This window comes from Protopterus annectens, chromosome 8.part0, assembly GCF_019279795.1.
Source record: "Protopterus annectens isolate FY-2018-M chromosome 8.part0, PAN1.0, whole genome shotgun sequence".
NCBI lineage: Eukaryota > Metazoa > Chordata > Ceratodontiformes > Protopteridae > Protopterus > Protopterus annectens.
In genome coordinates this window covers 1,490,894,703-1,490,918,758 of record NC_056741.1, presented here as the reverse complement: position 1 = coordinate 1,490,918,758, position 24,056 = coordinate 1,490,894,703, and the positions used below count along the sequence as shown (strand labels likewise).

At 42.0% G+C, this 24,056-nt stretch overlaps 1 protein-coding gene across 1 annotated transcript in view; it reads left to right on the top strand.

The window, feature by feature from the left end:
* The window catches only part of ZW10 (zw10 kinetochore protein), a 727,093-nt gene that overhangs the window by 188,750 nt on the left and 514,287 nt on the right, over positions 1–24,056 (top strand). Inside the window, exons 5-6 of the mRNA XM_044081067.1 lie at positions 4,378–4,537; positions 6,402–6,554. Coding sequence (XP_043937002.1) covers positions 4,378–4,537; positions 6,402–6,554 — 313 coding nt within the window. The remainder of the gene's footprint in view (positions 1–4,377; positions 4,538–6,401; positions 6,555–24,056) is intronic.

Genomic DNA, 24,056 nt, shown 5'->3' with positions numbered 1-24,056 from the left:
TTTGGTGACCAAGTTAGTCCTGCTAGGCTAGCGGCTTCTTTTTTCAGGGGAGACCAGGGGAAATTTAGCCAGAGATTCGGAGAACTTTCCCTTCTCTTTTTGATAGGTGCCATGGGATCTTTTACATCCACCTGAGCTACCACCAAGTATGTGGGACCTTGGTTTAACATCTCATCCAAAGGAGGACACTCAAAAGTACAGCACTCCCTTATTCTGCAGTGCAGTGTTTAGCATCTACCTGGTGAGGAATAGAACCCAAAGCTGCCTCTTGTGCCACTGACAGTATGAACCACCTAAACCTATAGATTTCTTTACATATACACTGATAGATGTATCTATGTCAACATATTTGTATACTTGCATACACAAAGGCCTACATGCATGTGATGTGTTGTGTGTGTATGTCTATGTATATATATATATATATATATATATATATATATATAGGTTTATAGGTTTATAGGTTTATAGGTTTATAGATTAGTACTAGGCTAACTGCCCTTGTGGGTCATTTTAAGCCTAGCCAATTACCCCACATGAGAATCAAACCCTGCACCTTGTGTTTGTAAGGCAAACACCTTAACCATTATGCCAACCTCCCATATATGTAGAGAGAGAGAAAGACACACACACTTGTGTGTGTATATATGGTACAGATTTATTTATGTATAGCATCATGTGTATGCTAATTTTCAAGCACACAAAGCAGGTTTCACAAACAGGTTTCTTTTCTAGGATTTAAATAAATAAATCAACATTTTGGCATTTATAATGTCAGAGGTGTCAACTGTCCTATCTGGCTAATGAATAGTTTTATTTCAGAAAATCATTTTACTTTTTCTGTATTCAGAATATATTTAGAATATAAACATCAACTCTGAAACACAAGTTATTCCTTTTAATTTACTATCAAAGACAGATGTTAATAAACATTTTAAATTTTATAGCAAGAAAATATCAAGAGACAGCGCACACAATATTTTCCTGCTGTCATTCTTGTTTTGTCGTAGAGACAGCTTTATCCTCAGCAACGTTGTTTTCACTGACTTGGATTTTAAATTTTATGTTCAATAGCCGAAAGAAAAATAACAGCCACAAGTATCTAATATTGGTGATAATGTTACATCGCCATCAAGTGATCAATTTGAAAATAGCAATTGTTGACTTTTATACTAGATTCGTGTCTCAGTACAATTGGCCAGCATAAAGCAAAAAAGGTGGTTGCTGGAATGTTTCGTCTTTTCTGTATATATTTATATGTGTGCGTGTATATATATATATATATATATATATATATATATATATATATATATATATATATATAGATGTGTGTGTGTATACATATATATATATATATATATATATATATATATATATATATATATATATATATATATATATAATGTGTGTGTTTGTGTGTATGTTTGTGTGATATAGATATATATTTTTCCATTTCCTATCATAACACATTCAAATTGATACTAAAGCTTAATTTAGTTATTAATTGCTTTACTGTCAAAGAAAGTACAGTTGTGTAAGGAAACTTGCCATAATAGTAAATGTTTGAATAATCACTGCTGCAGTAGCCTAAACTATTTATGGGTTATATCCTGCATAGGATACAACAGCCGTCCAGCTTCTAAAGCTTTAGGGCACTTTCCACATACCCAGACCATTAGTCAGAGGACTTTAGGTCAAGAGTTATGGCCATTATGCTGATGTGCTACAATAAAGTTAATCTTGTGCATTGCCTTAATTGATGGCATGGATCAGCAAGGTCTGCTAGATTCAGGCCATATAATCACACTTATAAAGGCGCTATGTATTTATAAGAGAGAAATTCAAGGGGCAGAGAATTCAGTGCTAGAGCAAAGTACTAGTTTTTGTCCTTATGCACATAAAAAAGAAATGTCTAAGTGGTGGGGTTCATTTGAAGTAATAAATAAATTGAAGTATGTAGTCTGCATGGTTAAACAGATTGGCAGGTGAAGATCAAAACAAATACGCCATTTCAGCACCCCAGAACTATTAAATGAAGTGCAGAGCACTGTAGTTTGTGGTTGAAGTCATCTGTATTCGTAGAGTTTGGGAACACACAGTATATTTAGAAGGCTAGTTTGCTCTGTTGCTTTAGTTCCCGGTTTAACACTCAATGTGATAATACAGAAAGATCTCCCTGCTTCATGGAGAAAATGGGAAGTTGTTCATCCTTGTGATCACCTTATCATTGTGTGGACTGGAGTTCGTAAATTAATAAGTTTACATAGTCATCTCTGCTTGACTTGGAAAAGGGGGCAAGGGACCCCCCCCATATGTGGCCATAAGAGTATATGAGTTGAACATAGATGAACAAATAGTGTAGGAAAGCTGCACGGGCACTAAATTTGCATTAAGTTGCAGAGGGAAGAACCTGCACATTTGCAAAAGCCATTTAATGAAATATATCATCACTCATCTGCAAAAGAACAAGCTGCAAGACCACAGCCTATAGAAGGACAGAGTTAGGTAGTAAAATTTGGAAAACTGAAGGTGTTGCAAAGCACAGAGTTGAAGTGACTGGGTCAACTGAACAAAGTAATCACTCACAGAAATAAGGTATTTCTAAAGAGTGAAGTTAGGAAATAAGAAAAACTGACATCCTGAACATAATCCTAAAATTTCTCTTATGTTAAAAAAGAAAGACTCCATAATGGAGAATTGTAACCTGCAGTTGAGTGGTGGAGGAGAAATATATCAAGAAGAAAGACTTTGTGGCCTGTGCTGATGATGTAGAGGGTTAGAGAGAGCCCTGACTGAACTAGGTGACCCCATTTTCAGTATTGGCTTGGACATTTGACAATGCTGGCAGAGGAGATTGGGCATAACCATTATGGGGGGCGGGGGCAGTATACACACACTTGGAGCACATATGCATTGTTCAGACTTTCCAAGGGGAAACTGGGAAATAGAGACACTTGCTTCGTGTGAGTGTCTGAAGCATCCTGCTCATGTCAGCCCTGTGGAGTGGTGATGGGTGGCACAGCTCTGACATCCACAACATGACCTACCCAAAGGGCTGTAGCTTGGTGGACAAAGGAGAGGAGGGCGTAAATGACAAAACCCCAAACCAAGTCATATTGACTGTCAAAATGATGGCAATGATCGCTTCTCCTGGTTACCATGTTATGTTACACTGTGAGCACAGCTTCTTCATGTTTGGTCATGAATCTTTCTGTCTTTCTATGAGGCTGCAAACTTGATCTGAGGTAACATATAGAGAGGTATTGTGGGTAGAGTCTTAGCTCAAGAGATTTTTGGCTGGTACGAGCTGTATAACGGCCAAACCGGTTCTGAAAATCAGAACCGAGTACCCAAGAGTCAATGATAGATGAAGATTGACAACACAGACGGAACGTTATGGTAAGTCCATAACTTCTTTTTCTCAAGATCCCGTCTCATTAAAGTGTTCTTCTGCTTTTAAGACTCTAAACTTGGGAAATAGTTATATTTATTAAGTGAGATGAACACTGGATGGAAAGGAGGATGTCGCCATGTGTGTTTAACCCTCAGAGAGCTTGACTAAGGGGTGTGGTTAGTGCTTAGCTGTCTGTGTCTGTGTGTGTGTGTGTGTGTGTGTGTGTGTGTGTGTGTACAGTTCTTTAGTTCTGAAATTAGTTGTTTAGTCAATAATGAAAATTGGTAAGTAATCAGCTGTGCATTTGATCATCTTTATGTCAAATTTGCTTTGACTACAGTGCAATATGTGTGGTATTACACAGTGCAGTCATGGTTGTGCAATCACGGAGGTGGTACATATAAGTAAGGGGGGGTCTGGGGGCAAAGACCCCACATTGGGTGTGTTGGGGCAGAGCTCCCCATATATACAATCTATTTATTATTTAAGTGTGGGTGGGGATTTGCGCATTTTTGTTTGTGTTCCAACTGGAAAAGCGTGCGTACTTCTTTTTTGTGATTGATACGGCAGATGTAATTTTTTTTCTGTTTGTTGTATATTAATTATTGGCATGCATGCTTATTAGTGCAGTCTTTTGGATACGTTTTTATTCTGTGTACTGTAGTTTTGGCTGTTGGTGCATTTGGCTAGACTTTTTGACAGTTTCATTGTTGGAATGTTGTGTTCAAGTATTTGTAATATATCAGATATTTGCATACACAAGAACAGGTACAAATATGCTTGTATGAGCATATATGCAATAGGTGCAGACTTCCTGCCTTCCTAATGGCTTTGTTGAATGAGTGTTTGTTTCCTCATGTATATAACTGCTTTACTTATATTTCATTATGGCATTGGTTTGAAAATCTTACGAAAATATGTCACTGGTTTTCTTTGTGGCTTTTACTGCGTGAATTTCTTACTGCTTTTGTTTTTGATTGCAGGCTGAGAAGAGCTTGAAAGTCCTGAGATCCAGACAGGACTTTGAACCAAAGATCTTGAAATCCTTGCATACAGAACTAGTTGTGCAGAAGCAAAACATCATTTACCACCTGGGACAAGAATGGGAGAAACTGGTTGTATGGAAACTTTCTGGTCAGAAAGGTTGTGGAGTTTGTTATTATTATTATAATAATTTCTGCTTGAGTTTATCATTGGGAGTTTAGTGCTAAAACTTGTTCCAGGGTATTCATGAAAAAAGAATCATGTTTTATAAATGAAGCTCTTTAACACTCTTCAGTTACAGATGGCCGAACCTTTTGAAGTAGTAGTTGTAACTTTTTGTTGGAACTGTGACACAAAGACTGCAGTTGAAATGCTAAATTAATAGATGGTAATGTTAGTTATGTAAAACATAATTTTGATTTATTTTTGATTCTTTATTTGTAGACCCTCTCTGTATAACTTTTGAGTCTCCACACACAAGGATTGCCTAATTTTATTTCTCGCATCACAGTTGTTTCTTTTAAGTGTTTATATGCAGCTGTTATTTTTTCCCCATTTATTTATTCCACATGTAGTTTGATTCTCCCCCAAACACAGACACACATACTGACACACATTTTAGTAATTTGGTGGCTTTTAACCATCATTGTAAACTTTTAAACTTGTTTTTCAAGTGCTCTATTTCATTTCAGAAGTAACTTGCAATTAAAAACACATTGAATTTTTGGTGTAGTAAACACTCCATAAATAAAGTTGACAACACTTTGTAGAAATAAATACCCCTAGGTTATTCAGTGGTAATTGATAACTGAACAGAGGCATCCTTTACAGTGTTTTTTATTGTAGTTTGCTTCTGTACGTTAAAAATGAACATATTGTAATACTCAAATTTAAAATTCAAGATTTTAATACTGATTATTATTGGCACACAAGAAAAGATCATTAAAGAATTTTGTGGGAAAATGCATAGTAAATTAACCTTAGCAAACTAAGCAATGGTGTTTTGTTGAATCACTTACTGTAGTTTGAAGTTTTCCAAATCATGTTTGTGGCAGCATTGAAGATAGGTGATCTGAAATACTGCTAATACCATTGACGTTACTGTTGTCCTTTATCATCTAACAAATGGTGTAATGGGAAAGGAAAAGGTGTCTGTGCTTTGGATCTTAACTATGCTTCCTCAATGTCAGATCTTCTGCTTACGCATGTGTTGTTAATCCAGATGTCCATCTGGGCAGGGTCCACTTTAACGGCAAGTTGAGTCAAAAGTTGCATTTAAAGTTTAGCTAATGTAGAGGTTTGGACTCCTGATCACAAAGTGGCATATACTAATAACAGTACATTTATTTATTGTGGTACGCATCTGTTTATAAGTAATTGCAGAAGGTTAACATTAAGGTATATAAAGGCCTTACAAGCTTGTTGAAAGAACGTCCCATTTTTTCAGTTGTCATTCATTAATTTCTTTAAAAAGTGTGTGTGTGTGTGTGTGTATATATATATATATATATATATATATATATATATATATATATATAATGTGTGTGTGTATCGATGTTAAGATATATATATATATATATATATATATATATATATATATATATATAGATAGATAGATAGATATAGGAGTAGCAGAAAATAACGTGTTTAATATACATCTGTTCCCAGGGAATATGCATTTAGTAAAACCTAATATTACCCCTTTCTAAACATGGGTATAGCTAGCCTCCGGTGCCAGTATAACTCTCTAGAGCATGTTTTCGTGGGCACACTGAGCACCACCGAGGTCAGTGTTATCATAGCTCTACTTTTCTGGCAGGGTTTCTTGCAAAAGAACTAGGTAAAAACAACTGTATTTGCAGTCACAGTCTTGCTTATGTATATTCTTATTTGCAAAGACCAAAAAGTATATGTTCAGCAGGATCTTCCCAGCCTTAGATTTGCAAAACTGAAGTAAACGGTAGAGAGCGTTTCAAGCAACTTGCTGTGACAGATAACACTTTTTTGTGTTCTTTTGTTTCAGAAACTGCAAACTTGGATGTTGAAACTGTGTTGAAAACTGAACTTCACTTATGCACTGCTGTTCCAAAGGGAGAAGAAACTGGCAGCCTTATAGCCTCTGTTCTTGAGGCTTTTACCATTCTTGGACAACTAAATACAAGACTCCGATTCTTCAGTAAGGACAGTTTAATAGTCTAAGATAACAACTCATCTTCTGTCTTGTTCTTATTTTGCAGACACATTTATTTGAAGTGATATTTAAATTTTTCGTAAAACTTTTTGAGTTGTTTTCAGCAAATTAATTTTTATGTATTACTTGGGGGAGGGGGTGTAGTGAGAAAAAGCCCTGACTACAGCCAAGGCAACCAGAGTTCAGTTTGCAATTTGGTTGACAAGTGGTGACGCAGGGAGGATGTAAGTGCTTATCCCTGGGAGATGGGGACACGCTACAGCATTATCAAATGAACTTTGGAGGAAGAGTCATTAGATATGACATCAGCCTGAGAGGCAGAGGAAGCAAAGTAGGATGGCTGCACCCTGTGGTTGAGGGTGTATCCGTGCTTGATATGGTTCTCTAATTCCCTGCCCATCCTGTGTAAGATTTAGTACATGGGGATGGGGAGATATGGCAGAAAAATAGTCATCCACATGGACTGATGTCAGTCTGGCAGACTGTTTGGGGTAACATAATCCACCTTAGACCAGGAGGTTTCCTTAGATTGCTGTTGCAATATTTGAATACTGATGGATTATCATGCTGAGGTAACCCAATGTCTGGCCAGCATACCAAAGCCAAATCATATGTATGTTCAGCATATGAACTAAGCCAGTGGCTGCAAGGGGTACATAAGCTGATGTATGATAGTAAGATACTCAAAGTATCTTGCCATCAGTCCATATGGAGGTCTCACACCAGTTGGTCTGTTATTCATGTGGCTGTTACTGTGCCTTTGCTTATTCAGTTAAGTGCCCCATTGGGGAACTTACCATGTTCTGTAGTCCTATCTCGTCTTCATTCTTACACATGGGTTCGGAGCCGTTCCTCGACTCCGACCTGGCCTATTACAAAGCTCAAAGTCTTCTAGTTGGCTGGCTGTGGCTAGGTAGGTATACCATGGTGCACCAGTATGATCCCCAGATCTCGTTTGCCGCATCGAGTTCAGATGTGCTTCTTCTTGGCCGTGGCAAAGTTTGACACTTTTTGCTATTTTTTTCTACATTACAGTTTAACCTTTCAAGTGTATGGCTTTTGCTAGTGTTTAACAGTCGTTAGAGTACTTTTAGTCTTGCTGAAGTGTTTTCTTTCTTAACTTTAGATAACTATTGTGAGAACTGGTTAGCTGTTGGCCTTGTTGTTCTCTTTGGTATCCTGTGTGCCAGTTTGTTCTTTTTAAATGGCGTTTTTGCCACTTGTTGTTAATTGTTGTGCTTATTCGCGTAGAGAGTTTGGTAGTTCTTTAGTTTCATAGTTATTTCTTAAATATTTTGTGCTTGCTGTTAAGGTGCACGTTTGCGCTCAATTTAACCTTTCCGTGTACAGTGGTCTGTAGTGTGCGGTGTTTATTAGCATTAGACTATTTCCGCCTAAATATTAGTCAGATATTTAGCTATTTAGTTGTCAAGGGTTCTTTGATATTTCCAACCCCTTTGGTTCTACATCATAGAATTTGAGTAAAGTTCCACTCAGACAGCTGGACATTTTCTGGCTCATACTGTGTGTGTGTGTGTGTGTGTGTGTGTGTGTGTGTGTGTGTGTGTGTGTGTGTGTGTGTGTGTGTGTGTGTGTGTGTGTGTGTGTGTGTAGAATATTTGGTAGTTTCTGACCTTTAGTCTTTTCTTTTCTAGGTCTGTTTAAGTTAGAGGACCTAGTTTTCTCTCTTTTTTTCTGCCCAGGGCTGGGCCCGTTTGAGTTAGAGGACCTAGTCCTCATGGTGGTAGTGTGACTGTTAGTGCGGTAAGGGCTAGGCCCGTTTGAGTTAGAGGACCTAGTCCTCGTTGTGTTTGGGTTGTGTCATTTTTGCTGCATCTCTGTACCTTGTCTAAAGAGGCAAAAGACCATAAACCCTTGGGGTTTAAAAAATGTGAAAAATGCTCTCAGAAAATGTCTATTACCAATGGCCACAGTAACTGTGTGTATTGCCTCGGAGCTATCCATCTCCAAGAAACATGTCTGTTTTGCCATTCTTTCAGTGCCAGGGTCTTACAGGAGCGGAAGAACAAACTAATATTAAAAGGTCTCCTTAAGCCTTCTTTTGAGGAAGACTTGGCCAGTTTGTATTCTTCCTCCAAATCTCATGCATCTGAAAAAGAAAAGGCTAAACCTTCCAAGAGGCATTCCCCGGCACCATCCCGTGCTTCGGAACCACCTCCTAAACTTTCGAAACCAGACAAGACTTCTCCCTCTTCGGCTCCACTGATCTTGGAACTGATCGAGGCTGTTGATACTATGACTCCAGTGTCGGCCCCATGCATTTCAGAGCCGACTACTGATAGCAAACATCGGAGCTGGTCCAGAGATCCTTTGCCGATCTCCCCAACTTTAAGGTCCCCTATCTTACAGAGGTCCAGATCTCCCACACTGTCTTCCAGATCTTCCAGGAGCCTATCAGAAGAAGGTATGAAGAGAGTAGTGCTGAGACTCCTGAAGTCGTCTGCCTTGCCAAAAATGATGTTGGCTCCGACCCAATCGGTCCAGGAGCCACTTGAGTCCATTTCCCATACTGTGGTTCCTCCTCCAAGCCGTGCTGGGCTTTCGGAGCCGTAGTGTTCGGTACCATTGGTTGTGGAACCCTCGGTTCCAGCTCCCCCCAAGGCTGTCTCGGAGCCGAGTTCCTCTTCGACACCTTCGGTGCCGTCCGGGGTGTCTAGGCGCCGAAGCTCTCCAGTCGGCCCCGACAGGGACACTTGGACCCAGACCTCTTTGGTTCCGAGTCTCCCTCTCGGTACGTTGGCTAGGGTGAGCTCGGACCCCACATCTGTCTCGGAGCCGATGGCTCTGGAGCCGATGACTTCCTCTGTCTCCTCGGAGCCAAGGATATCGTTGGAGCCGGAGAGGCCGGCCTTCGAGATGATGCGGAGTGTGCTGTCCCATTCATCAGCTCCACCCAGGGGTACCGACACTCTTCCCCCTCGGGCACCGACCTCTGTCTCAGCACCTGCTCCCTCTCTCGACAGCAGAGACCCACAGACTCAGGAGCCCCCGGCTGGTGGCCCCCACTCTTCCGAGACCTCCCCGGAATATCCTTCTGAGGAGCCCCCTCGGAAGAGGACACCGACCTAGAGGAGTCAGAAGGATCCCCCAAGTCGTCCTCTGATGATGTCTCCTTTGTAGATATCTTAGAGATCCTTAAGCAGAGGTGTGGCTGGCCCAATGTTACCCCTTCTGATGAGTCTGTGTACTTGAAGGCTTTGGGGTCTCAACCTTCAGCCTCTTGGGTGTCTCCACCTTTCGACAAACTTCTAGACCTTGTTAGTCAAAAGGTGTGGGAGACTCCTGATGTCATGGAGCCAGTCCCCAGGAGACCCAATAAATTTTTGTCAGCCCCCAAGGAGAAGGAATTTTTGTTTAAGGGCATTCCGGTAGATGCCATGGTGGTGGAGGCGGCCACTAAGAAGAAACTAGTGGAAATTTCTTCATCTGTCCATCCACCGAACAAGGAGTCTCTATTGATGGATAGATACGGGAAGCGTATCTTTTCATCAGCAGCATTCACTCTCAAATCGCTGAACTACCTAACACATTTTACAAGACTTCAGAGAGATCTCCTTAAGCAGTTGGGAGAGACTCTACAAGGTACATCTACTGAAAGACTTCCTGATAAGGTGTCTGCTCAGTTGTCCACCATGAATTCCATTGTTAACTCCTCCATGAGGCTGATTCTTATGCAGCCGATGGAGTGAGCGGGGCAGCGGGTTCAGGAGTTTCCCTTAGGAGGCACTCCTGGATGCGCTTATGTAATTTTGCGGAGCTGTTCAAGTCTACCTTTACCAGTGACCCCTTTGACGGTTTTTCCTTGTTTGGACCTAAGGTAAAAGACACAGTCATCAGGTGCGAGCAAGAAATGAAAACGCTCTCTGCTGTGGGAGTACATTTTGACGTTCCCCTCTTGACCATACCCCAAGGGTCAGAGAGGTGGTAAAATGTGGTTCAAGAAGTCCCAGAGGTTTTTCCCAGATGCACAGGGTGACTCCTCCTTCAAAGGCAGAGGAGGAGGAGCAAATCGTAGACGTCTCCTAGAGGCAGAGGTGAACTGCAAAACCAGGGAGGCCGTGATTCGTTTCGAGGCTGACGCTATCAGCGCTCCTGATGTGGGGCCCGGCCCGGCTGTGCTTCTCTGGAGCCAGTCAGGGGTCGTATTTCTTTGTATCCGGAAGCCTGGCTAAGCGTCACCCGAGACAAATGGGTACGAAGAGTTATTAGCAGAGGCTATTCCATACCCTTTTCTCTTCCACCTCATGTTCCCAAGAGGATCACAGATGTTCATCCAATCACAGGGGTCAGGTAACTGTAGAAGTGAACAAGTTGCTCGCAGAGACATCCAAACCGTCCCCGCAGACCAGGTAGGATTTGGAACTTACTCCAGATATTTTTTAGTGCCAAAACGTACAGGGGACTGGAGGCCCTTCTTGGACCTCAGCAAATTAAATGAATCTGTAAAGGACAAGTTCCGGATGGTGACACTGCAGTCTATACTCCCTCTATTAGGGAAAGACACTTGGATTTGCTCAATAGACCTCCAAGATGCGTACTACCACATAAAAATGGACAGAGACCATCTAAGCTTCTGGCTGGGAGCCAGTCACTACCAGTTCCGTGCTCTGCCCTTTGAACTCACCACAGCCACCAGGGTGTTCACCAAGTGTATGGCAATAGTGATAGCTCACCTGAGATGTCTAGGATTCCAAGTATTTCCATACCTAGATGACTGGCTCCTGACTGCCTCCACCAGGCATCTACTTCTTCAAACCAGAGATTCCACTATCCAACTTTGTGCCCAGTTGGGGATTACTGTAAATTGGGAAAAGTCTGCTTAATCACCCTCTGAATTTGTGACTTTTATAGGTGCAGAAATAGACACAGTCGCCATGTTAGCTCGTCTTCCAGCAGAAAGAGCACAGAACCTCATACAACAAGCCCTTCGTCTACTCCCCCTCCAGAAAGTCAAGGCAAAGACAGTGCTGAAACTCTTAGGAACCGTGGCCTCCACCATATTGCTAGTTCCTCTTGCCAGATTACACATGCAAATTCTTCACTCGCTCCTATTGTCCCAGTGGTCCTTCCAACAACTGCCTCTATCCCACCACATCGTTTTAACAGAGTCCTGCAAAAAGAACCTCCGTTGGTGGATCCAACCCAACCAACTAACGACAGGCAACCCATTCCTTCCTCGCCAACCTGTTGCTATTGTGACCACGGATGCCTGGCAGATAGGGTGGGATTATCTAGGCAGGACTGTCCAAGGCACATGGCAAGATCACGAGGCTCACCTGCATATCAGTGTTCTAGAGATGTGGGCGGTGCTTCTGGCGTTGCAAGCACTCCACGACCTTCTTCCTCTTGGGACGATAGCAATACAATCAGACAACATGTCAGTAGTATGGTATCTCAACAAACAAGGCGGAACCAGACCTTACTCCTTTGTCGAGAGGCTATTCGTACTTGGAAATGGATGATATCTTCCCAGCGCTTTCTAGTGTCAACGCACATCCCAGGGGCAACAAATGTGATAGCCGACAAACTCAGCCAAGCAATCTTGATGCCTCACGAGTGGTCTCTGAAGCAGGAAATAGCAGAATAGATTTTCCACAGATGGGGACAGCCTTGCTGCGATCTTTTCTCCAGTTTGATCAACTCCAAATGCAGCAGCTACTTTTCCCTTATCCGCCGTCTGGGGGAGTCACCGAGAGACGCACTTATTCACAATTAGCCCCTGGGTCTCCTTGATGCCTTCCCGCCCTTTCCTCTCATATCCAAGGTGATTCAGAAAGCAAAACTGTTGGGAAGGAAATTGATTCTCATCACTCCTTACTGGCCTCGTCAGGTTTGGTTCCCCTTTCTTGGGCCTCATCTACTAGACAATCCATGGACTCTGGACCCAATGCCAGATCTCTTAATGCACATGTCAGGCTCTCTTCATCCCAGCCGCCGCACCCTCAATTTGACAGCTTGGCTGCTCTAGATGTTCATCGTGCATACAGCTGCAGTAATCACATATGGTCCCTTGGTCGGCTGAATTCCAAAGTCTTGGTCCGGCGTCGGTTGTAGTCGCTTTCTCTTCTGACGTCAGTGAGGCCAGAGTATATAAGACACAGCCGACGCCATGTTCTCCAGTCTTTTTTGCCGCACGGTACCCGAAGCAGAAGCAGTTCGCAAGTGCCGGTCGGCCAGCTCCTGAATTACGAAAATTTTGGAAACCGAAGTCTTCATTAAAGCTAAGTACCCCGTTGGGGAAACTTTTCTTGCCTCAGACCGATGTCAGAAAAAGTTAATAATTGTATTTCTTGTGGGAAGCAAATACCGCATAAGGATTTCCATTCCCTCTGCATACCTTGTTTAGGCCCAGACCACGATGTCTCGGGCTGTCACTTTTGCGCTACCTTCAATAAACGCACTATTAAGCGTCGGGCGGAGTTCGCCCAACACTATTTTGGTAAAGCTTTTGATTATAAAATGTCGTCGGACACTCCGACTACCGTTTTGTCCAAAAAACGCAAGGAAAAGGACCGACACGCGAGGCCCGCGGTCCCCGCCGACACCACGCCAAAACAGGTTACACGTGGTCTGGTTCTCAGCGAGACGCCTTTGCAGTCCCTGACTACCGACGACACTCCTTTGGCGGTGTCCTCTGTACCCGAGACCGCTGGGACCTCGGCCCTTTCCCAGACTACAACCACCGAAGCCTTTGCTAATGTTGAGCCTACTAATGTGGACAGGTCCACCTCCACCCATGGTGTCTTTAGACCCTCATCTTCTTTTTCTATTAAGGCCTTTACTAAATCCAAAGCAGCCAGGCATCCCAAGAGGCCTGTTGCACAGGGCCCATCTCCAGGTTCCATGCCTAAGAAACAGATGCTTAAAATGACTGAGGATTTAATTACTCTTATCAGAGGTTTTCAACCCCCTCCAGACAAGAGACCCAGAGTGGAGGAAGATTCTCCCTCTTCTGATCAGGGATCCATTTTATTAGAACATTCTGATGCAGAGGAACACTCTTACTCTCCTTTTGAGGATTCGGATGCAGAGCAGTCCATCCCTTCTGTATCCCCTCCTGAGGATTTTTCCTTTGGGGAAACCTTACACACCTTGAGGGAACACTTCTATTGGGAAGGCCAAGACTTTTCAGATTCCAAGAAAAGACTTAGAGAATTTATTTTGTTACCTCAACACAGACCTCTGGCGATACCCCCTGTTTTGGACATACTTGATGATGTTTATTCGGAGGCTTGCCTTAACCCGGATTCTCTGCCTCCTGCACCAGTCAAGCCTGATAGGTATTACAGAGTACCCACCTCTCACCAATTTCTCTTCAAAAGCCATAATGCTGGCCCTGAAACCATTTCACAAGGCCCCAAGGGATTGAAGGCCTCCACTGCCAAGAATCCACTTCCTGCAGAAAGGGAGTCAAGATCTTTAGAAAGGTGGGGAAAAAAGGTATATACCTCGGCCACCCTAGCCATGAGGGCCTTAAATTGTCAGTTTCATATGCGTAAATATCAACAGTTTCTGTTATCACAATTAAGGAATAAAATGTCTCAACCTGAACAACCAGATTTAAAGGAGTTACAGGATATGATGCATAGTGCAGAGCAAGTGGGTAAACACACTTTACAATGTGGTTATGATGCCCTAGAGGCTTCAAGTAGAGCGGCTGCTACAGGATCAGTCATTCGCAGACATGCCTGGCTTAGAGAAAAAAACTTGCCTGATCATATGAAAGCTAAACTTCTAGATGCTCCTTTACAAAAGGATGTGCTGTTTGGTACTAATGCTGAGGAGATACTGCGGAAAATGGAAGAAAAAGCCAAATCTATGCAAACTGTCAAAGCCTTTTTACAGGTCCAACCACCACGTTTTAGCAGAAATTGGCCTTCAAAAAACTGGTCCTTTCCAGCCACTGACAAGCCCCAAAGAGGTAGATACAGACGCACAAGGGGCAGAGGGCAATCACAAGGATCATATAGAGGACAACAATGGCAAACTCCAGCACCAAGAGGTGGCGAGGACAGTGCACAACAATACAGGAAGCAAACCCAATGACTCCCTCATTTCCATGCCAAGCACGTCTCAGCTGGCAGCACCTTTAGGAGGAAAGCTAGCATTATTTGCAGGCAATTGGCATATTGTCACAACAGACAAATGGATCCTGGACATTATAAACAGAGGCTACAAATTTCATTTTCACACTCTTCCAAAATGAGAGGCATGCCAAACCTGCCACAGAATCAAAGGGCAGAGGCACAACTACAAATTTCAAAGCTCATAAGCATGAGAGCTATTCAAGAGGTACCTACTCACGAACAAGGTCAAGGTTTTTATTCAAGACTTTTTCTGGTACCAAGGAAAGGAACCGACTGGAGACCCATTTTGGACTTATCCATCCTAAACACATTTCTACTCGTACCAAAATTCAAGATGCTCACATTACAGCAACTTCTTCCCATGCTGGGCAAGGAGTTTTGGCTGGTAACATTGGACCTCAAGGAGGCATACCTGCATGTCCCAATCAGACAAAGCTGCAGAAGATACCTCAGATTTCTTGCAGGTTCAATCCACTATCAATTCTCTGCATTGCCTTTTGGCTTATCTACTGTGCCCAGAGTATTCACAAAGTGCCTGGCATCAGTGATTGCCTACTGCAGACTTCAAGGGATACAAATTTACCCTTATTTGGACGACTGCCTGATCCAAGCGGACAGCAAACACATACTTCTGGAACATCTGGCATATGTGACACTGTTACTGCATTCTCTGGGATACACAATCATCAAAGAGAAATCAAGGCTAACACCATCTCAGAAAATAACTTTCCTGGGTGCCAACTTGGACACAAACACCCAGATGGCCTATCTTACGCCAGAAAAACAGGGGAAACTATCTCAGAACTTCAAAATACTAGCAAAAAGTACCAGGCTTACTGCAAGGAAAATCCTGCAGGCTCTGGGATTCATGGCATCTTGCATTCTTTTAATCCCATGTGCAAAGCTGCATATGAGGAAACTTCAATGGTACCTAAAAAACCTATGGTCTCAACACAGTCACAGTTTGGAAACAATAATACCAATAATCCCATGTTTGCAAAAGGAATTTCTATGGTGGGCCCAAGCATGTCAAGCAAACACAGGCCTCCCATTCTGCAAGCCTCAAGCAAAGCAAGTTATCACAACAGATGCCTCATATTACGCCTGGGGGGCTCACATGACGGACAGGTGCATCCAGGGCAAATGGTCCCAAAAGGAAAAGCACCTTCACATCAATCAAAAAGAAATGCTAGCAGTAATAAGTGCAATTACAGCTTTCAAGGACTTCCTGCATCCAGGACAATTACTGATAAGAACAGACAACACCACAGTAATGTGGTACATAAACAAACAAGGAGGAACACATTCATACCCCTTGTGCAGACTAGCCATGACTCTTTGGAACTTGGCTCTGGAATGGCAAATCGAACTTCAAGCACAGTACCTGCCAGGATTGGAAAACACGCTGGCAGACAAATTAAGCAGAAATATGACAGATCCACACGAATGGAAGTTACATCCTCAGGTGTTTACAGAAATAACCCAGGTGTGGGGGAGGCCAGACATAGATCTTTTTGCCTCCCACAGGAATCATCAATTGGAAAAGTTTTGTTCGAGGACCTTCCATCCAAAGGCCTGGAGAGTGGACGCCCTTTCATTCAGTTGGACAGCATGGACAGTTTACGCATTCCCACCTCTGCCTCTTCTGCCCAAGGTACTTTTGAAAGCAAGAGCAGACAGACCGAAGATGATACTGATTGCTCCAGATTGGCCAAGGCAACACTGGTACCCACTGCTGAGGAACCTAACACATACTCCTCCCTGGTCCCTGCCTCTAATGCCTCTTCTGCTGACTCAGCACAGCTACAAAACTCTTCACAGTCAGCTGAAAACACTCAATCTCGCAGCATGGACAATTCCTTAACACCACAACAGACCCTGCTCTCCAAGGAGGTGCAGGATGTCATTTTGGAGGCCAGAAGGCCATCTACTAGAAAAGCTTACTCTGCAAAATGGAAGCGGTTTTGCTCATGGAATGAGAAAAAAGGCCAGGACCCTAGTAAACTGAACTTGCCTCAGGTATTACAGTATATAGCTGAGCTACTGAACAGTGGGCTTTCATTTTCTTCCATAAAATTCCATGCCTCAGCCATTTCTGCAGAATTCAACACGGATCCTCCTTTATTTTCTCACCCACTCTTACGACAGTTCCTCAGAGGGGCTAAGAATATAAGACCACCAAGGAAACAACCAATACCAGCTTGGGATCTTAATTACATACTAGAAAAATTAACATTGCCTCCTTTTGAACCTGCTGCCTCAACAGATTTGCAATATTTGTCCTGGAAAACTGCCTTTCTTCTGGCTATCACTTCAGCTCGTAGAGTTTCGGAGCTACAGGCCCACATGGCAGTGCAGCCCTTTCTCATTTTTCATCAGGACAGGGTTTCCCTTCGTACCAACCCATCATTTATGCCTAAAGTGGTATCCAGGGTAGCTTTAAATCAAGCCATACACCTTCCTACCTTTTATCCCAATCCTCAAAACAAAGGGGAAAGGCTGCTACATTCTTTAGACATCCATAGGCAGCTGCGTTACTATTTGGACAGAACAAAGTCCTTCAGGAAATCAGAACAACTCTTTGTGTCCTATGCTGTAGGGGCTCAAAGGAAGCCAGTTTCCAAGCAGACTATTTCAAAGTGGATAGGCCACTGCATACAGTTTTGTTATTCCTATCATGGGAAATCTGTTCCTACAGGTATCAGATCACACTCCACCAGGGCCACAGCTACCTCTACAGCCTTCCCCAGAGGGGTTCCTACCAAAGATATTTTGGAGGCAGCCACTTGGAGTTCTGTACATACCTTCACAAGACACTACCACCTGCCTTTATATTCCAGAACAAGAGCAGGCTTTGCCACTGCTGTTTTGCAGGGCATTCTGGCTCAACCCAGTTCCTCTTAGTACCTACCACCCTGTGCGTAGCTTTGGGACTCTACCCATATGTGATTACTGCAGCTGTATGCACAATGAACATAGTACAGTTTTGTACGTACCATAAATGTAGATGTTCGAGTGCTAATACAGCTGCAGTACAGGTTTCCCTCCCTCCTTCCCCACTTGGTAAAGGCATGGGGCCTAACTACCTCTTCATACAACCTCACTGGGTTATCCTTCTATGGTTTATTTGCTTGCAACTACTGATTTTGGATTATTTTGCATTGCTTGTATATTCTTATAAGCATAATTTATGTATCGCCTTCCCTTTGGGAGCACCTGACATCTGGGGCAAGAAAGACTGGAGAACATGGCGTCGGCTGTGTCTTATATACTCTGGCCTCACTGACGTCAGAAGAGAAAGCGACTACAACCGACACCGGACCAAGACTTTGGAATTCGGCCGACCGAGGGACCGCCTGATGGCAGAAAACCCATATGTGATTACTGCAGCTGTATTACCACTCGAACATCTACATTTATGGTAGGTACAAAACTGTACTTTCCATCCCTAGTCAGGCTTCATGATTTTTCACCCGCTGTGATCCACATTCTCACATCTTCTCACATACCCTCCACTAGAAGGCTATACCAGCAAATGGAGAAGGTTCTCTATCTGGGCTGAGGAAAGGAATGTTGACCCTTACGCCACATCCATTCCAGTGGTTTTAGAATTCTTGTCTGAACTTTTTCACCAGGGTTTTTCTGCTGCCACAATTAGGGTTCAGTTGGCAGCAATATCAAATTTTCATTTGGGTCAACATGAGTCTAATCTGATGTCACACAGATTGTGCAAAACCTTCCTTAAAGGTGCTGCTTTACTGAGACCTCCCTTTCAGTAACTGGTAACTTCATGGGATCTAAAGTTCGTCCTATCCAAATTAATGTCTCCACCCTTTGAACCTGCTCATTCATGTTCGTTGAAGATGCTGTCTTGGAAGACTTTGTTTCTGGTGGCCATCACATCTGCTAGATGAGTATCAGAGTTACAAGCACTGTCTATCAAGCTCCCTTATTTGATTTTCCACAAAGATAGAGTATCTCTTTGCACAAAGCCATCCTTTGTCCCTAAGGTGTGCTCTCATAATAACTTGAACCAAACTGTAGAGCTTCCGGTGTTCTTTCCTAATCATTCCAACGCAGCAGAATACATATTTCATCAATTGGACATTCACAGACAATTACGGTTCTATCTACATCGGACCAAGGAATTCAGGAAGTTAGACCAATTGTTAGTATCCTTCTCCGACTCCAGATTAGGCCTCCCAGTTTCCAAAGTGACCCTTTCAAATTGGATTTCCAGTTGTATAGCCTACATTTATTCTTCCAGTGGAAAGCCTTTACCATTCAAGATTAAGGCTCATTGTACAAGATCCCAGTCTACTTCAGCAGCCTTTCAAGCCAGGGTTCCATTTGATAATATTTGTGCAGCAACAACCTGGTCTACCCCTCACACCTTTATTACTTATTACAAATTGGATTTGACCTCTAGGAGTAGAGCCTCCTTTGGTTCCATGATACTCAGGGGTATTTTTCAGTGAGCCACCCAAGAATAAGGTGCTAGGGACACTGTCCCATGTGTAAGAATGAAGGCGAGATAGGACTACAGAACATAAAGAAGTTATGTACTCACCATAACGTTCCATGTTTTGTAGTCCATCTCGCCCTTCATTCTTTACAAACCCACCCTTCTACCCCCTTCCTGGAATAATCTGGAGACAGAAAAAAATTTCATAACAGGTGGAGACCTTTTATTATTGTTGTTCTTTCTTGATAGTTTTTGTTCTGTGTTTCTATAGTTTAGCAGCAAACAAGATCTGGGGATTATACTGGTGCACCATGGGATACCTACCTAGCCACGAGCCAACTAGAAGACTTTGAGCTTTGTAATAGGCCGAGTCGGAGCCGAGGATCGGCTTCGAACACATGTGTACGAAAGAAGGGCGAGATGGATTACAAATATGGAACATTATGGTGACTACATAACTTATTTTTTTACTTGCATCTTTTTATTTTGATTTGTTATTGATTTGTTAAAGAGGGAAATGTGATTGTGGTAGGCATATTCCTTATAAGGACCACCCATTGCTTATTTTGTCTTGAGGCTGAACATTACTTATAAAAATTGTCAGATGTGTCAGTTGTATCAAAAACCCTGTGTATGCATCTTTCTTCATTAAATGCTTACTTAGAAACCCAATACCTGAAACTCCTCACCCAATTCATAAAGGTGGAGCCATTGTCATCCAATGTCCTGCTCTTACTAGAAAAGATATTCAAAAGGCCTAGGCCTGATCTGTTGCCTGTCCAGATGGCTTCAGGTGTACCAATTGAGGTATTGCAGGAACCCATGGTACATCCAGTTATTTCTCAGGGTTGCACTACTGCTACCCCGTCAGAGACCAGTATGGCTTCTGATTCATATACATCCGATGAGACTGTTCATATTGATATTGTTGAGAATGGAGAAGCAAGAGCATATCCTATTGCTGGAGAAGGTGCCTGGATCCTTAAGTGAGTTTTGTGAAGTCAGACATCACCTCTAAGAAAAGACAAAGAATGCTTCTCTTACTCAGTCATCTCAAGAAAAGGAATGGGTGGAATTCTTACAGGGTCTTTGCAAGGCCATTTTGTCTCTGAATTCTCCTGCCTTCCTTTCAACTTCCTGTCTTTCCAGCCCCTGTCAAAAGAGACAACATGAATCTTCTGAGGAAGAGGAAGAATCTGATTTAGATGAACATTCTTTAGCTTGTGCATGAAAGATCCACTTCCCAGGCCAGATTGCTTCTGATGATGAAAACTTGTACCCTAATTCTTCAGTGGAGGAAATTTCTTTTGGGGAAACAAAAACGATGCAGCATGTTAAGTGGGTATCTAAACAAGTTTCTGATGTGCAGAAGAGGTGTTATAACTGGTAGGAGCTCCTCTGCCTATCCCTCTTATTTTGGTCATGGAGGCCTTACTCCGTGCATTTGCATCCACTCCTACCTCTCCTGATTTCCAGTTCCCAGCCCTTAAGAACGTTTTATAAAGTGCCTGAGGATCTTAAATTCTTTTGCAAAAAATCCTTTGGCAGATCCTTCATTTTTGTCTGTGTCCACTGGCAAACCTTCTAAACTTTTGCTTACTGCTAATGTTTTACCTTCAAACTGAGATAGTAGGGCCACGGACAGATATGGTAATATGGTTTACATAATCTACTATAGCATTCAGAGCCCTGATTTCTCAGATCTAGATGACTAAATAATTTTTTTTTTTTTTTTAGCAAGAAACATATTCATTGATTTAGCACTTATGACATAGACAGTCATACATTTATATACATGGAAACAAACCATATTGACATAGCATCATTTGCAAACATTATACACCACTGATAATCTTTTGTACAGCCATTGTCAATGAAACATTATATAGTTCATTCAATTCCCGCCTTCCCTTAAACCTCATCACTTCTACAAAAAATTATTCTGCATGAATTGCTTCCACAATTTAAATTTTATGTATATAATTTGTTCCTACCCTTTTCTAAACATTCCACTTCCAGTTCTTTTATTATTGTTGCTATAGTCAGTACTTCTAGTATGGCTGATTTAAACTTTGATTTACATTTTCTAGCAATTGCTTTTTATGGCAGCCACTAAAATGAAGCTCAGCAAGACCTTACTGTCTCTATTCAATTCTGATTCTGTAAGACAGCTCAAAAGAAAATTTCCTTAGTGTCACCAATTTTTTTCACCCAGTATTTCTGACAGAGTAGCTTGTAAGGAATTCTTAAAGTCTGCCAGCTTATTACATTTCCAGAAAATATGTTCCCAGTGACCTCTTTCTTCCCCATCACACCTCCAACATTTGCAGTCTACCTGAGGAAAAATTCTTTGGAGTCTGCTTGAGGTATAAAAATACATATGCAAACTCTTCCAAGTAAAGATCCTAAACTTTCTAGACTTTGTTGCATCTTCTTTGAGAACTGCTTATCCAGTCTGTCTTCCAATCCTTTTTAACTTCCTGTGGAGATAATTGTTGTCTGTTTTGGATGAATTGAGTAAGACTTTGACTAACCTAGTGGTTTCTGAAACTAAGCAACATACTATTTCAATGATTGGTCAGGCTACTCTGTTATGATGCAGTAGAGGTTTTTTTCAGGAGGGCTGCTACTGAATCAGTTATCAGGAGATTTGTTTGGCTTCATTCACAGTGCTTCCAAGAAGTTATTAAGTCTAAGCTTTTTAGTTTCCCTTCTGCACAAGGATTTCCTGTTTGGACCAGCTGTTACCAACAGTTCAGAAAGTAGATGTGAGACAATCAGATATACTAGTCCATGGAAACACACAAGTAGCACTGACCACTGAAATAGCTACACCCAGAAAGTCATAAAATACCAGGATTTGCAGGCAGAAATGATGGCAATGTGGAAGGATAAACTTAATAAAAAAAAAGTGGAACGGACAGTCCAAAACAAGCTTCAACACACTTCAATGAATTTTAATGGAATAAAACCGCGGACTGAGCTCTTTCGCCTTACAAATAAACAAACAAAAAAATCATCAGAGTAACAGTCTGCAATTAAAAAACATTTAAATACAAACTATTCATCCAGTCACATTTGAAATAGAAGAATAAATTATGATGTAACTCAACTGCCAAAGGCAATTTCTTAAAGAATCAATCCTAACAGTTGTTTTACAGACTAGATAATGACGTACAACTTAATCAATCACATACAGTATTAACACTGAAAGTGGTGTTCAAATTATGCTAAAAATCACACTAAAGCTGCTTTCATCTTTAAAACGCTAGAAAGAGAAACTGCTTCATTAAGCCTAAGTTGCCAAGTTAGTTCTTTGAACCCAAGTTATGTGTCTAAATCCCCAGAAGTCTGTCACTATTATCCTGTCTGTAATAAAAAACACATGTTTTTTTTCTTATTAAGGGCAATCAAACGTATGTCTAAATAAGACATTGGTGGTTTTCCTTTTTTTATATCATACATATGTTTTAAGTTAAGAGGGTTTCATTCTGCACTCTGATGGAAGCAGAGGGCTGATTCGACCCATCCAAGTTGGGAACTGCTGGTGGTAGGCTTATTCTGTGTTTATCTGATTTACACAGGTAAGCTCTCAGGTCAGTCATTCATCCTGCTGGTATAAAAGCCTTGATGCACAGACTCGATTACCCATACCGTGTACATAAGTACACCTCTCCAGTTTAAAATCCAGTATAGGAAATGCTTTCATTACTCCCACTGGTCATAGCTGCTTGAAGAGCTGCCAGTTTGTGCAGAGGGCAACACTTGTAACACTGAGTGCTGACAGACTGGGGAAAAAAAACTGAAAACCCAGGAGAAGGGCGAATCTTGAACATCGCACTTATCCTTTAAACAAGGCCCCCTGCACCCCCCCCCCCCCGGTGTGGCACATAGGCCTCCAATACCTCCAAAACTTACATGTAAAAACTCTGAGATTGTCATACCTCAGAGAAAAGGGAATATTTTGGAAATGGCCATCTTGGACTTGGCATATATAAATCTTTTTTTTGCCATTCAATCTCCCAGTTTGGGACTTGCTGTAGCCAGTCCAGACATTTCAAATGGGTATGCCAGATGGAAATAATCTGCCTTTCTCTGAGGTTAAGTTTTGCATTTTGCAGATGAGAGTATTTAGGTTTCTTGTATTGTGTGTAACTGTTGAGTTATCTACATACTGGATGATTTTAGAATCCATTGGTATGTCAATGCATTTTATTTATAAAGAACTGTAAAGAGTGTTGAGCTAATAAAGTGCCTTTTAGAGCTTCTGTGTTAGATATATAGTAATGGAATAATTTATCTGTCTGTCCTTTGCTGACCAATTTAGTCTCACTAGGCTAGTAGCCTCTTTTCAGAAGAAACCAGAGGTAGTATTTATATTACTAGAGGAAATCTGGCCAGGGCAATGGGTAACTCCCCCTCCGCTTTCTAGTAGGTACTGTGGGATCTTTTGCATCCATCTGAGCTATGACCACCTCAGTCAGATGGGACTTCAGTTTAATGTCTCATCTGAAGGACAACACACTCGAGTGCAGCACCCCCTTTAAGCAATGTTGCAGTGTCAACAGTCTATCTACCTGGTATGGGAATATAACCCACAACCTTCTGCACCAAAGATGAGTGTGCAACCTGTTATGCCACTGACACTGTGCTTGTGTTGGACTAAAGCTCTCCATGTATTCAGTTTTAAGGCAACTTTTTAAATGCCATATAATAGGCTTCCTGCAGCCCATTGAACTGTATAGGTTTAAAAAATGCTGTGATTTTTAGGTAGAACTGCTTTATCATTCTTACTGTTTCAGTGTTATAAATTGGCATTGCCTTATTCACATTTAAAGGTGAGCAAACCCCTATGTCGTTATAGGATCACAGTTGTATACTGACATCCATCACGGAAGATAGAGGATCTGATGT